The 16,028-nt window shown below is 42.7% G+C and overlaps 1 protein-coding gene across 3 annotated transcripts in view; it reads right to left on the bottom strand.

Annotated features, from left to right (window-relative positions):
• Nucleotides 1-16,028, bottom strand: part of IQCK (IQ motif containing K) — an 80,145-nt gene that overhangs the window by 41,542 nt on the left and 22,575 nt on the right. For all 3 annotated transcript variants that reach the window (XR_011849343.1, XM_072120604.1, XM_072120605.1), the window contains exons 5-6: nucleotides 5,182-5,234; nucleotides 4,796-4,873 (exon numbers count right to left, since the gene is read on the bottom strand). Coding sequence is in view for 2 of the 3 variants with exons in the window: in XM_072120604.1 (XP_071976705.1) it covers nucleotides 4,796-4,873; nucleotides 5,182-5,234 (131 nt within the window). In the remaining variant the exon portion in view is untranslated. The remainder of the gene's footprint in view (nucleotides 1-4,795; nucleotides 4,874-5,181; nucleotides 5,235-16,028) is intronic.

Here is a 16,028-nt window from a genome sequence, read left to right as displayed (position 1 = left end):
AGACAGGGGGCACCCTCTACACCTAGGGGAGAGGTGGTTCTACTATCACCATAGACAGGGGACATTCTTTACACCTAGAGGAGAGGCGGATCTACCATCACCATAGACAGGGGGCACCCTCTACACCTAGGGGAGAGGTGGTTCTACCATCACCATAGACAGGGAGCATCCTCTACACCTAGAGGAGAGGAGGTTCTACCATCACCATAGACAGGGGGCATCCTCTACACCTAGAGGAGAGGGGGTTCAACCATCACCATAGACAGGGGGCATCCTCTACACCTAGAGGAGAGGTGGTTCTACCATCACCATAGACAGGGGGCATCCTCTACACCTAGAGGAGAGGAGGTTCAACCATCACCATAGACAGGGGGCATCCTCTTCACCTAGAGGAGAGGAGGTTCTACCATCACCATAGACAGGGGGCATCCTCTACACCTAGAGGAGAGGAGGTTCTACCATCACCATAGACAGGGGGCATCCTCTTCACCTAGGGGTATTGCCATCTGGGCATTCACATTTAATTTAATTCATTTGCCATATGTAAACATTTCTTCAATTGGATGTTATTAGAAAAAAATGTTCCTGTATGATGATAATTTCTCATAAATGTAGTCATGTTGTCCCTTAGAAACGAGATGGCTTCCTCTGGTACGACCACCTCACATTTTGCAGCGGTGGCCAGACATGCACTATTGTGCCTTGTCTGACCACATGGATACAGCAATCATTACTACAGGACGGCTGTGGGACCTGGAGTAACTCCTCAGACATTTAATATTCAGAAACTTTTTGCTTCCTTGTGCAATCCCTCCAGCAGAGGTGGCCGTATCCAGGGACACAGTCTTGTTTCTAAGGGACAACATGACTACATTTATGAGAAATTATCTTCACACAGGAACATTTTTTTTAATAACATCTAATTGAAGAAATGTTTATATATGGCAGCTTAATTAAATTGAATATAAATGCCCAGATGAAAATACCTCTTTAAGTAAGGCAAACTGTACTAAATGCAGTTTTCCTCATGAATGAGCAGCGTGCGCCAAATTATTAAATGCACTGCTCTGGAAGTGTGCAACAGGTTTTTTTTGGTGCACCTTTAATACATAGCATGTTTTGCAATCTCCAACTAAGCAGTAACAGCCCCTTCTGGTGCACATTTTTTCTGTCTTGTTGGACCCATTGAATCCGCGACACAAAACTGGCGCAGACACTTTATAAATACATGTGCAAGCAGATTCTACCTTCTTTTAAGTGCAATGTTACACAGATCACTCTCAGAACCAGTTTAATATATTTGGGCCAAGATTTTGTAATGGCTGATAATTTGAACATGTTCACGAGGGGCTTGGATGCCTTTCTAGAGAGCAATAATATGACATTGTGTAATAATAAAACTTTTGGTTAGTAGTTTCTGTTGATCCAGGGAGTTATTCTGGCCGCCATATTTGGGGTTGGAAAGAAATGTTTTCTTGCTTTGGGCCAATTGGCATCAAACATGCAATGTTTTTTGCCTTCCTCTGGATCAACACAATATAATTTAATAGGTTCAACTGATGTCCTTTTGTAACTGTATTTATTATGAAATGCAGTACTTACTGTATATTTGCTCTTTATTGCATGTTATAAAGATTTCATTAGACCCTAATTTGCTGTTTCATACAGTGTATATATAGATAAATATTTACACCAAGGTCATGTCGCCATCGTGGCCTGCCCTATATGATGAGAAAACTCTGACTGGTACCGTAGGAAGGGCATACACTGGCTGTTAGCTCAACACATACATGCCATCCCTCCAAAAAGAGGTTCTGCAGAAGTCAACTCTACTAATGCAGAATAACTGCAGCCTATTGCATGGGCATGGATCTCCTCTGTGACTTCTAATCCCTCACACACATTGACACTAAGGCTAAATTCACACACACGTGTGCCCGCCGTACCGTGGCATGGTGGGCACAAGGCGGCACCGGGGAGAGAAGAAAAGGGATGAGCGCCGCTCTCCCCCGCCCCTCTCCATAGAGAAACATCGGGCATGGCGCCGAATTCCGGGAAAGATAGGACATATCCTATCTTCCTCTCGGCTACAGAACGGTATGGTGCCGCACGTGTGCTGCACCATACCGCTCCATGCGGTGCCGTGCAGCCATTGTGGCCAAGGGGGACATATATCTGACGTATATACGTTGGCCATATATACATCCCCCAACAGCCGTGTGAATGAGGCCTAAGGGTGTGAATAGACAATGCGGCCATGGTGTGGACATGATGCAGACGGGATAAGGAATTGTGATAATTTATAACAAAATGATTATTTGGTGGCAGTTTTTATGGTAACAGTACATGAAACTGTCACTAAATAATGATTTCACTATGAATTAACTTCACAATTCCATTATTGTTGCTGCATCACAGCCGCACTATCTATTCGCACCCTATATAACATAGTGCGATTTACGTGTTTGCATTGCCTTGTGCTGTCCTGCTGCCAAGAGGATGCATGTTCTTGCTAAGCAGATGCATTAAGTGAAATACAAAGTTATTTAATGTGCTGCCGTAATGTATTTACTGGCAGGATCCTCCTCATAGTCAAAACTGAGTGATATCCTCTAGAAAATGATGAAAATGCTGGGTCCTAGGGGGTCCGCTCATAGACATCCACTGGGAAAGGTCTAATGCTTGCATGGAGAGTGCTCCACTTGGATAGTAAAACCACCGAGGATATATGTTCATTATAAAGATTGTGTTTCTGTTACAATAGCATCTGCTAATGGGTGTCTTCGTCTATCACAGTGGGAGAAGCAGATTTGGAAGAGAACATAAAGCTTTAATTTTTCAGCAGTCACTTGTACTATTCCCATGGAGTTTATATGTTGTGTGGTCCTGCATTACAATCATAGTTTGTTTTCCTCTATGAGCTGTACGTTATAGCAAAAGGCAACTGGAAGCTAAAAAGTCTAGACTTATATGTCAAATTGGCAACAATCACAACTTACTCCACTGACAGCTGAGAGATAAGGAACCTAATAATACTTCTAATGACTTCTATCTTTACAGAAAGTTCCTGGAGAGAATAATCCTCCCAGAGAGCTGAATAATCGAGGGAATATAAGTAGGAAAAGACTTAAAGGGAACCTGTCAGCAGAAGTTGACCTAACAAACCACTACCAGTATGCCATCAAGCAGCTGCACATCTTCTAGATCGTGTCCATTTCATGGCCCAGCACAGTGGCATCGTCCAGAAAATCAACTTTGAAGTAATATGTAATTTGGTTGTATAAAGTCAAGGAGGTGGAGAGCCTAACACTGAATTCCTTTATTTATATAGCGCACACAGATTACGCAGCGCTGCACAGAACTTGCCAAATCAGTCCCTGTCCCCAATGGGGCTCACAATCCAATCAGCCTACCAGTATGTTTTGGAGTGTGGGAGGAAACCCACGCAAACACAGAGAGAACATACAAACTCTTTGCAGATGTTGACCCTGGAACTTGAACCCAGGTCCTCAGCGCTGCAAGGCTGTAGTGCTAACCACTAAGCCACCAAACTGCCCCTCTTTACTGTAATGTTTGGTCTTTCATCCAGAAACATCACTAACCAGATCTCCTTCATTCTGAGGCGAGGAGAACTTGACTTCAATGCTGAGCTCTCCACCTCCATGACTTTATATAACCAATTTAAAACTTTAAAGTTGATTTTCTGGATGATGCCACTACACTGAGCCATGAAAGAAACATGATCTGAAGGTGTTAATCTGCTTCACAGCATACTGGTAATGGTTGATTGGGTCAATTTCTGATGACAGGATCCCTTTAATCTTTTGCTTTCTTCCCTTATCTCTATGCAGTGTACAGGACTTCAGATACATTGCTCACTACAGGAGAAAGAAGGAGCAGAGACAAGTCACATAGAAGCTGTTTGACATAATGAAGTACAGGCAGTCCCCGGGTAAGTCGGAACGGTATATTTTACAATTGTAGCCCAAGCCAAATTTTTTTGGGTCTTTGTGACAATTGGATTTTAAACATGTTGGATTGTCATAAGAACCAGGATTAACAATAAAGCTTCATTGCAGACACCTGTGATAACTGTTATAGCTGATTATTGTAGCCTAAGGCAAAAGTACAGTAATTACCAACATCCAGAGGTCCGTTTGTAACTAGGGGTCGTATGTAAGTCGGGTGTTCTTAAGTAGGGGACTGCCTGTATATTACATTAAAACCTGCACTATTCATTTCTGCAATTGATAAAATTTGCATTAGAGGTTTAGTTACTATTTAAAAATGTCCTAAAAAGTAGAGATAAGCAGATTGGATCGTGTGCGGCCGTGTGACCTGAACAGTCAATCTGGCAATCTAACACCCCAAGCAACTAGCCATGGCTGTGATTGGCCAGGGACAGTACATTTCAGATAAAAAACTATTTATTATTGTTGGAGTAATGAAAAAATGAAAAAAATCAATAAAGGAGAGTTTAAACACCAGTTCACCCAACTATTCTTATGTATAAAAGCTGAAAATTTCAATACAAGCCATAAAAAGTGACAGTTTTTAACAGTTGTGTGCTTCTCTCTTCATTTGGTTAGTTATGAGGATATGTACGAGGATCAACAGTCTGGACCCATAGACTTAAGAATTCACTTCACTTTTGGCCTGTCTGTCTGGATTCTAGTACACAGCATGGTCATGCTTACAAAAAATAGAGTAACACAGATTATCTATTGGAAAACCTTTGTCACAATCTATAAGTGATGCCATTGGCAGTCCTAGTCTTTTTTTATCTAGTACTTACTGATCTTTTAACCAGTCTTGAACAAATGGAATCTCAAAAAAGTCCTTCTGCTGCTCTTCTTTCCTTACTGGGTTCTGACTGAAAGATAAAAACACATATATAGTAATAAACCAGGACGACTTACTGGAAATAATGGTGGAAGACGGTAATATCGGCTGATGGTCTGAGCAGTTGGCCACTGGCCAGTTCTCTAAGGGCCTACAGAACTGGGGCACCTAAATTGCCTACCCTACATATTTTATACAAAATATAAAAAATAAAAACATGTATCACGGGCAGTGAGAGGGACCACAACCAATTGCCCTTGGGGTTAGATAGTGTCCAGTCTACCCCCGTACCAGTAATCAGGTATCAATGGTGTTTTATAAAAGAGGACAGCCACTTACTTGTATAACCACTGGGTTAGGAAGTCACAAGCAATAAATTTTGTCCTTTTTCTCTGCAAAAAAAATAAAAATAAAATGTAGTAAAAAGTACTAGGAACGTTTGGACACAGGTGCAACTTGTGGAATCTATTACAAGACAAACCTAAACAATGTCACCAAAAACAATGCCTATAACTAGGGACAAAGGGGGCAACATTTTTGTGGGTTCAATGCTGCAAAATCATTGGAGTCTAGGGTGAAATCCGGGCAGTTTTGAGGTCTGTATGCTATCTGTTTATTCTGTGGATGGCATACTGACCCGTTGACTCTTATGGATCTGTTCACACATCCGTTTTTTTCTCATGGACCTGCAGACAGTGAGAAATTAATTGCAGCATGGGCTTTTTTTTTAATCACACGCGGCCCATGGGCCTCCATAGAAGTCAATGGATCTGTGTGCGGTCCGTTTTTCTCAAATGTTGCTAGGCAACCAACTGCAAAGTAAAAAAAATGGATGGCCCAGTTGGCCCAGATGTACGGATGTGAAAAAAACGTATGTAGATACAATATGGACTGAACATGGACATCACAGAATTAATAAAAGTATGTTGGAGAACACTATGCATTTCTCTATAATATGCTGCCAGCAGATTATAATGATTGGAGGAGGTGGTGGAATCCCTTTAAATAGGTTCAAAGGTTTTCCCACAAAACAAGTTAGGCCCTATTCACGGGATAGGACCTAACTTGCTGATCGGTGGGAGTCTCAGTGATGATACCCCCTCAAATCACAAGAACAGGGGTCTCCTGTACCCCTGTCAGACCCCTCATCGCTCCCAAGATTGCACATGGCCGTGCTGCCCTGTTAATCTCTATTCAGCTGACACAGATTGCCGCGTGCAGTAGTCCATAGAGTTGAACGGGGCAGACCATCCATGTGCATCCATCTGCTCTGCTCATCTAGGGGAGCAGCGAGGGGTCCAATGGCGGTACATCTGACTTCTGTTCTCGTCATCTGTTGGGGTTCTCTTCACTGAGATCCCCACCGATAAGCAAAGTTAAGCCCTATCCTGTGAATATGGCCTAACTTATTTTGTGGGAAAACTCCTTTAAGTATTAATTATTACAAAAAATGTAAGGGTTTTTCGGGGTAATAGCAATGGGCAATCTGTCCTAAGGATGGATCACTGATTGTGGGGGTGTTAAACCTACATTTATTTTGTTTAATATTTATATAAAATCAATTTTAATATAATAAAGTAAATGACTGTATAATATGTGACTGGACAGCAAAATCTCACTAGAAAAGAAACCACAGTATATATAGAGTAACAATACAAGGGAAGTCTATGTAGGGTCATTAGTTCACAGCCGAAAGCTACAAACAGCTGAACAGGGGAGAGCTGGATGTTGTTAGGAAAAATCTGACACCTAATGTGACCTACATTCACGAACCTCTGGCACCAACTGTGTCCAATTTTAACATTAGGAGAAACACAGGAAGCGTGCACAATGTGAATTGTTTGCTGTGAGATTATTTTTTCTTTAATGTAAGATGTGTATGGAGTCCCCCGGCCTAAAGTCACAAAACAAATAAAACCAACCTTACAGTGCAATATGTGAGATTATGGTCATGAAATACTTCTAAAAAGGAAACAAAACTGGATTTCTACTTCTGTGTAGACGTGAGTGTATCCGGATGAGGAATTAGCCAGATGGCTCAGTAGAGGGGCTTAACCGCATATGTTGGCCAAGAAAGGATAGTGGGGGACAAAAAGCACAACACCTAAAGCAGATTGACTGTAAAACCGTTATGAGGCAATTATGAGGACCCTCCATGTGCCCCAAATGTTTGGGCCTTGATTACAGATGGCAGACAGTGTCCTCCTTCACAATCCTATCCATGTACCAGGGACGTGGAGGAGAAGAGACTGAACACACCAAATCCCAAGACGAGAGATGGAGGTGTCCGGCACCCAAGATATGGAACGCGGCGACCTAAAGTATGCGTGGGTTATCTGATTCACTTTACTAGCATATAAGTGACGCGTTTCGGTTTGGAACTCAAGCCTTCCTCAGGCATCATTGAAAATTTGTAACAGTCTCTACAAATTCAGTCTCTACAAGTTTATGATGAAGATAAAGTTTCCCCTAAATGTCAGATATGTGTCCTACCACATTTTAATTTGACTTCCATGGTTCTTTCGAGATTAGCCAAGCGGTAATTACTTCTACAAGCATGGAGTACAGGCTACCAAAAACTGCGCTGACTTATACTACTGGCACCTGCAACAGGTAATAACAATTCTTAAAATGTATTTACAGGCGGTCCCCTACTTAAGAACACTCGACTTACAGACGACCCCTAGTTACAAACGGACCTCTGGTACTTACTGTACTTTAGCCTGGGCTACATAAAACAGCCATAATAGTTACCAAAGGTGTCTGAAATAAAGTTTTATTATTAATCCTGATTCTTATGACAATCCAATATTTTTAAAATCCAATTGTCACAGAGACCAAAAATCTGGCTGGGGTTACAATGATAAAATATACAGTTCTGACTTACATACAAATTCAACTTAAGAGCAAACCTACAGACCCTATCTTGTACGTAACCCGGGGACTGCCTGTATATGTATCATCTACTTATAAAATCAGCCTGAAATAATCCTCTACTAACGTGATATTAAAATGGGATTCCCTAATCTAATCATCAAAGCAACTCATCTACTGGGTGTCCGCTGTGTGACCAAATCCTTATGACCAGTTATACAAGAATAATAATAATCTTATGATAACTGAGGGGTAGGGTCCCACAAGTGCTCAGGTTTCTTCCCACTCATTGGCGAGACATCAAAGATTCAATCAATCTGCTAATATGCAAACAAAGGTAAAAAATAGCCATTACCGTAAGTAGGTTTAATATTAGGTGGAAAATAACTTCATTTTGTACTCCTCACAGCTTGTCACACACAGCAAGGGCGAGGAGAAGAGTAAATTACATATAAACAATCACATGGGATGTGCAAAGACACCAGATGTTAGCAGAGCAATGATATCATCCTACGCCTGGATACATAAATCCAAAGAGAGCAAAAATACAGAGCCAAATGTGTGTAAAGAGAGAGCATATGAAGGATCAGGGCTGTGGAGTCAGAGACAATTGGAGTTGGGGTCCTGATAAAATAGACCAACTCGGACTCCAGTAACATAATAAATGTTGAAAAAAATGTCTGCTCTATAAATGATCTAAGGATTTAGGACAGGGGTGAGCAAGATTTATTAGTCCAAGGGCATTATTGTCATACTGCTCAACCTTACAGCTCCACCTCAGTAACCAGAAGAGGATAGAGGAGCCGAGAGAACTTCTCAGCTGCAGTCACTGGTACCCGGCCTCCTGCACTAGTGAAGGCTACCATAAGTGATTGGGCTCTGTCAGCAGGGTGCGGACCGCAACTCATGGCTTGACAGCCTGCATGTGGCCTGTTGGCATAGGCTGTGCACCCCTTTCCTAGGTTTTTAGTTGAGAAGAATGTGTGCTGCGCTTTATGTACATGCTCAGTAGTGAAGTAATAAGGCACATGGAAGAAATGGCTGCATTCATCTCAGCACTGCTACAGTGACCACAAAAACAGGACTATTGAGTCGTGGAGTCTGAGTCGGTGACCATTTTGGTGGAGCTCAAGTCAAAGTTGAAGTTAGGGAAATTGAGAAGTCGGAGTTGGAAGTTTGGCTTACCGACTCCCCAGCCCTGATTCAGATGGGATGGGCTGCAGTATCTCAGGCCCATCAGATGAATAAACGGAGTGCTACAACCATTATGGTTCTATTGTAATACATGTCACTCTAAGGCTACACTCACATTGACGTGTGTCCGCCGTACCGTAGCACCGCGGGCACATGTCGGCGCTGGGGGAGGAGGAACATTGTGCAAGGTGCCGTATTCCGAGAAAAGATAGGACATGTCCTATCTTTTCACGGGGTATGGAACGGTACGGTGCCAAACTTGTGCGGCACCGTACAGCTCCCGTAGGGCGCCATGCGCAGATTGCCGGCTGTGGAGGACGGATATACGTCTGCCGTATATACATCTCCCATAGGTGTGTGTGAATGCTGCCTAACATGTGGAATTAGAAGAGGGTGGTGCACGAGTAGGGTACTAATCCTTTCCAAACTCCAATAAATGTATAACTCGCCACCCCAGAATGTAGATAAAGAATGTTCTTTATTGAAACATTGAATTACAATCCACAATCACAACATAACGTTTCGGTCTACAAGAACTTTCCACTGGAACGGATTTCTGGTGGGATAAAGGTAAGAAAATGTGAGAGAAAGACGCCGGCCCGTGGCTAAGGGATGAGAGGTGTTGTGGTACGCTGTCCACCCAGGATATACTCCAACCATTATGGGCTGTGTACGGAGCAAATATATAAGATGAATATATAATGTATTACACAGCTTATAGAATTAGACAAAGACTGCAACACTTAAATGTATCCACCAAATTTCACACTTATTTGCTTTGAGTTATAGAACCAACAAAACAGAAGAAAAATGATCCATATGGAGAAGGGGTAGGTTATTTCCCCAGTGACGGGGGATTAAGGGGAGATACACTGATCCCCCACAGATCACTACTAAACAAAGAATAAATCAAAAGCAGACAGCGCCGTTCTCTGTGTAGTGGCTGAGCTGACTCACTGCAGCGTAGACTCTATTAATACGACATTACCTGGTCTGACCACTACACTGAGAACGGAGCTGCGTAGAACAAATAATCTAATAGTAAAATGCAAGGGAGCTGTGCACCTGTGTGACATCACATGACCAGGGATATATCGAGCCGTGCACCTGTGTGACATCACATGACCGGGCTTATAACGAGTCGTGCACCTGTGTGACATCACATGACCAGGGATATATCGAGCCGTGCACCTGTGTGACATCACATGACCAGGGATATATCGAGCCGTGCACCTGTGTGACATCACATGACCGGGGTTATAACAAGTCGTGCACCTGTGTGATATCACATGACCAGCAATATAACGAGCTGTGCACCTGTATGACATCACATGACCAGGGATATAACGATGAAGCCTCCTATTGAACGAGGAATTGATAGAGAAAGTATATCGGGAAATTGTAGAACTTTTCATTACAAACTATATCCATTATTTGCTGAAAGTGCCTTTAGTAGAAATGTTAATTTAGAAATCAAATATTTAACAGGATTGTCTCCTGATCATGATCCTGTTTTCTTGGCGCAAGATTAGAGAGTAAACAGCATCTCTGATTATGGAGTATTATTGGAGTATTATAGGTACCTGCAATACCCAGGTATCCAATTGTAGGGGATGTACAGGGAACTAGTTTGTGATCAACTTATTGATAAATGGAGAAGAGACAAGTGACAAACCCCTTGTAGCCACATGGCGCGACACTTATGGCACACAGTAAATGTGCCGCAGGTATCTTACTACAGTGAGTAAGATCATCCACATCATGTGCAGGCAATAAAACGCATTAACACTGGTAAGATTTACATTTTGGTTACACATACTATCCCCTAATCCTTCTTCAATTATGGTCCTGAAATTGAAAGGTCACATTTAATTTCGGCTGCGCTCTAAGAGCAGAGACTTAGTGGGGAGTCATTCTGCGATCAGATTACCCAAATTTTTCCATGGAGAGGATAAAAGTATCTATGTTGGCTTAGTTACTAAGTAAATATCTGCTCATTTATTTGACATCATCGGACTTCCTCTCAGCGCTCACCAAATACATCACTCAGGGGAGTTATAGAGAGGTCACATACCGGAACGTGCGGCTGATAGACTCATATATATTCTGCATAACAAGGTACAGGAGGCAGAGACATGGAAGAGATCCTGCTAAACCCCCAGATATAGTCAGGATGTATCTAAATGTATCCAAAATCAGTTTAACATTGAGCTGTACCACCAAGAACAACATTACTTCAGATACTTCTGATCAATCTCCCCAAGTGTGTGGACAATGATGAGGACAATTAACCCTTCAAGGTGTTGTATCAAGTTTGATTGTTATCCTCTATCAACAGAGGGGGGTCCCCAAGATCGTGAAAACAGATCCCTACCGTTTGTGAAAAGGGGGGTCCCGTTCTCACTGACTGAATGAAGTTTCAGGTCGAGCATGTGCTCCATTCACTACTGTGGCCATGGTTGGAAAATACCCAACCAAGCACTCAGTTATCTTGGGTACTACCGTTCACTGTCTATAGGAGTATCAGAGATAGCGAGCACAGTGCTAAGCAATTTTCAGAGGCATCCGCATAATTCAATGGAGGCTTCAGGTCAACCATGCTTCACAAATGGACTAGTAAGAACGAGACCCCTTTGCTTGTGTTCACTGTGGTCAGTTCTCGTGATCATGGAGGGTCCAAGAACAATCAGATTGTCTGCTCATACTCTGTGGATAAAGATCCAGGCACCGAGACTGTGGTAATCTTCTTATATTTTTTATCCATAGCCTCCTTACTTCTACAATCAACTTTTAAATGTTTGCTAATCAGCCAGAGGGGTTCTGTTGGGGTGTTACCAGTGCATCTCCGTGCTCTGGCTTCACAGGCTGTTGCACTGTGCTGGAGCATGTCACAACCTCCACCCCCCTTCTCCCCTCCATCTGCAGTGCTAAGGGGGAAGTGCTCAGTGAAACTACCTCTGAAGCTACAGAATGGAGGGGCCCTGGTAATGCCCCCCAGCCATTTAGGCACATTAGAATAATTTTAAAAGTTGATTTTAGAAGGAAGGAGGCCACGGGTAATAAAGTGCTTCAGAATTTGATGGTGCTACATAAATAAAGATTATTATTATTATTATTGATGACAAATATAAGAAGATTACCAGGTGTCTGGATCTATGAGTATGTGTCCCTGGTTTATCATGAAGGTAGATTTTCTAGGTGGCCATTAGGCTGCTGGTCGGTTTACATGAACTGATCAAAATTATTGATAAAAATGACTAAACAATATATTTTGGGGGTTGGTTTTTGTCCTACTCTGGATCAAACATCCATGATGACTATATACATTATATTCGGAGGTCCATATGTTTATAAATGTGACAAATTAAATTTGAATATTTGATTTACTAATTTGCTTTACTAATCACACAGTACTGACGAGTCCAATGAGAAAGAAATAGGGAAATGATTGCGGGAACAGTTTCCTGAGATGTAAGCAGCCATAGAAATAATTAGCATCCTGCGTCTCGGCTAATGCCAAACATCAGATCAAGCTGCTGGAAAATGGTGGGGCTCGCCCAGTGAGAGGAAACACTTCAAGTCATGATGGTTCTTCATAATACCTATGATTAAGTCTTTCAGGGGCCCAATTATCAGCTGGGTGATGGGATGGGGCCGCGAAGAATGGCGCAGCTGCATCAGTCATTCTGCAAAAAAAAAAAAAGTTCTGGAAAATTTCCAAATTAACACAAAAATAAAAGAAAAATTATATATTCCGGCTATCAGCACATGATGTAAAGGCTGGACACCTCCATCCTGGGCTGGCGGAAAGATCTCTGGAGGGTCTGCCTAAATTGGACTCCGTATAATCATGTGACACTTGTGTAATGAAGGGCGATATTGTAAGTCATATAAAAATATTATTTTACTGAAGTCACCGGAAAAGAATTTCTGAGCAAAAGCTGCAGGCGATGAGAGTATGACCCAGAGTAGATTCATCTGTAGTGAATGAATCAATGACAGATAATGGTATATAACTGGTCAGATAAGGAGATATATCGTAATCACATCCACATGCTAAAATTATGACCTATACTCAATAGGACCCCAGCAATCACAAGAATGGGACCGGGTAAGTAAATGTGCCCCAATGTGCTCCATTCACTTATATGGGACTGTAAGCAGTAGATGCTATAACAGTTAATTCAGCACCGCTGAACCAGGTGCACCATTTAGGGGACTGGCGGGACCCCATTGTTGTGACTGCTGGGACTCTCAGAAGTCAGGACCCCAATGATCAGACTTTAATCTCCTATCCTCTGCATAGGGTATCATAAGCAAGAAGGTAGAAGTACACCTTTATGTCTCATCACTCTTCACTGTCCATCCTTAAAGAAGACAGAATTTTACCCCTCACACCAGTATTACCTGCTGATAAAGGGTTAAGAGTCTCTTGTATATCACCTAAAATGATCTGCCACCAAAGCAATGTGCATTAATTACAGACGTTTTTCTGATACGCAAATAAGTAGTCAACTTCTGAAGAGACGAGTCAATTTTCTCCAAAGCTGACAGGGAACCCAGCCTCCTTCTTTTGACTGACAGCTCAGTGTCTCTTCACATCTCAGCCTAAACAAGAAGTCCTCTCTCTGTCCTTACCAGGATGCTGCCCCTCTCCCTGCGTGGTGAATTTAGCAGTGAGCACTGAGAGGGAAACTGCAGATCTTCTCACCATTTTACGCACCCCTCAATGGGTGGCGCCAATTGGTGGTGGGTGAGGCCATGTGGCGGATGGCGGGCCAACATAGACGAAGGCAGAAAAAGTTTGGGGAATGATTTCTTGATGACAGGTTCCCTTTAAAAAGGCTGTGGGGAGAATTTCTCTTGACTGAAAAACTGTTGTACAAGCCATGAAAAACCATGAGCAAGAATTGGAACTTTCCCTCCGCCTTAACGCCAAGTGGTCTGGGTGGCTTGTTAAATATAGCCTGTGCCAGGTTCCTGGTGCAGGTTATAGCACACTTCTGCACCAGACACTACTTGGCATAGAGTGAACCTGGGCATCACATATACTAAGACACAGGAGCATCTTAGTATATCAGGTGCAACATTTCCAGGAATATAAAGATTGGCGTACAGTGCTCCAGCTGAAATCCCACCTATCCCCATATGATTCTATGTAGCAAATCATGTGCCAGTCATGATACTTTCCCTGCGGGCACATGTCAAGCAGGATACACTAGGGGGCTCCAGCGTTAATCATGTGCCCAAATTAATTCTATGCCAGGTCCTGCTTGGTGTTGAATTGCGCTATAATAACCTGGCCCATTCTGTGAACACTTGGCGTGGGGGTTGCATAGAGGGTGGGGAAGAAATCTTGCCATTTGGGTACTGATAAATAATACCATCAGGGTATTAAGAAATCTGGGTATTGCTAAATACCCCCTATGACTCAACCGTCGGTTTTAATCCAAAGCAAATCTACACCCCATATTGTACTCCTACCCCATCATTGCATGGGCTAGTGGCAGCCATTGCTATGTCCCCCAGAGCAATGTCCCAATACATATCACTGAGGCGTCAAACTATGGCAGCCTTTGGTGTTGTGGACCACTGCATCATGGGCTCTGTTAGAAGTGGAAACCACAACACATCATCACCATTCACTGACAGGATCCCTTTGGGTACAGTCAAAGGTGCAGGTTTTGTTCCCATCCCAATAACTATGGAGGTGAACATGGCCATGGAGGGCTGCCAAGCAGCAACCAGTCTGTCTCAGATTATTCTTTCTCAAGCAAACTAAACCGAGGAAAGGGATCGGCAAGAAGGTTTGCTGATGCCCAACCACAAGTCAGAATTAAGCCCCCATATGCAGTGAGACCACCTCATTACCAAGTCATCCCATCGCATATATTAACAATCCTCCCTGCACCTGCTTCCAGCCATCGCCTATATTTTCTATATCTTTAGCTCAGTCCGTGTATTGTTCCCCGTGATGACAGGTGCCGGTGATGTGCTTTGTTCTGGAAGCTGCTCGCTCTTCCCACGACCAATGCTCCATGGTTTGTCTTGGGAAAAGTTCCCGAGACAGAGAACGTCTCTAAATAACATGACAAGTAAACAATGGTCTGGTGGAGGAGTCTCACAACGTCTCGGGACTTTCTGTACCACTTTGTGCTGCTCTTTCATAATATTTTTCCTGAATAGATCCTCTTCTTGTATCAGTCCATTGTTTGGTCCGATTGCCTTTGTTGTAGGGCAGGAGAACGTCTGTCTTAGCATCTGCTGTTTCCTTCAGAAGCTGCTGCTGACATTATGTAAGTGTCATGCGCCTGTTATGTTGGACCAAATCTCATGATCATGAGATGCTCCGAGGCAGCCAGAACTTATTTACATTTATATTCAATCTCTGACAGAACGTGAAGAGCGAGAAATGAAATCAATACAGATTTATCCCCCATAGTACAATGAGTGAATGCTATAATATCAGTCCTGCCGTCTTTGGGCACAATCCTTCAATCTGTATTCCGGGTGCATGAGACTCTCCATAGATAGGAACCTTCTCATCAGCACTGCCCTCTACTGTTCAAGGAGTGATAGCTCCCAACGACTAATAACTATTACCTATAGATCCGACATATTCTGAGGAATGGGGATTACTTACTGTAATAGCAGTGAGACCATGGAACTTGATGGCACAAAATGTTGTGATGGCTGATACTTTCTTGAGAGCAAAAATAATGGGAATAATATCAGAAGTTGATCCAGGGATCAACTGAATTGGAAGGTGTTTGTTCCCTACTATGGTCCAATTAGCATCAATCCTCTGGATCAACACTCTATAAGTGCAGCTTTATTCAGCCTTATCTACTATGATAGTATGGAAATTATTGATGCCCGTCAGTCACTCTGCACGTCGAGGATCCCAATATGAACCTATGTATGTCGACTAAATCAGCAAATTTTGGCTGAACTATTCAAGCTCAAAAAGAAGAAAAGATGCAGAGTGGACGCCACATGTGTGAAATCTGTATAAGATATCTCAGCTTATATTAAAACTCGTTGTGCTCACCTTTTCCTGTACAACACGTTAGCGAGTTTAGGTGGAGTCCGGCAGCCTTCCTGGTCTCCGTGATGGG

This window comes from Engystomops pustulosus, chromosome 8 (assembly GCF_040894005.1).
Source record: "Engystomops pustulosus chromosome 8, aEngPut4.maternal, whole genome shotgun sequence".
Lineage (NCBI taxonomy): Eukaryota > Metazoa > Chordata > Amphibia > Anura > Leptodactylidae > Engystomops > Engystomops pustulosus.
The sequence above is the reverse complement of the archived record's forward strand: the minus strand, read 5'-3'. Positions and strand labels throughout refer to the sequence as shown.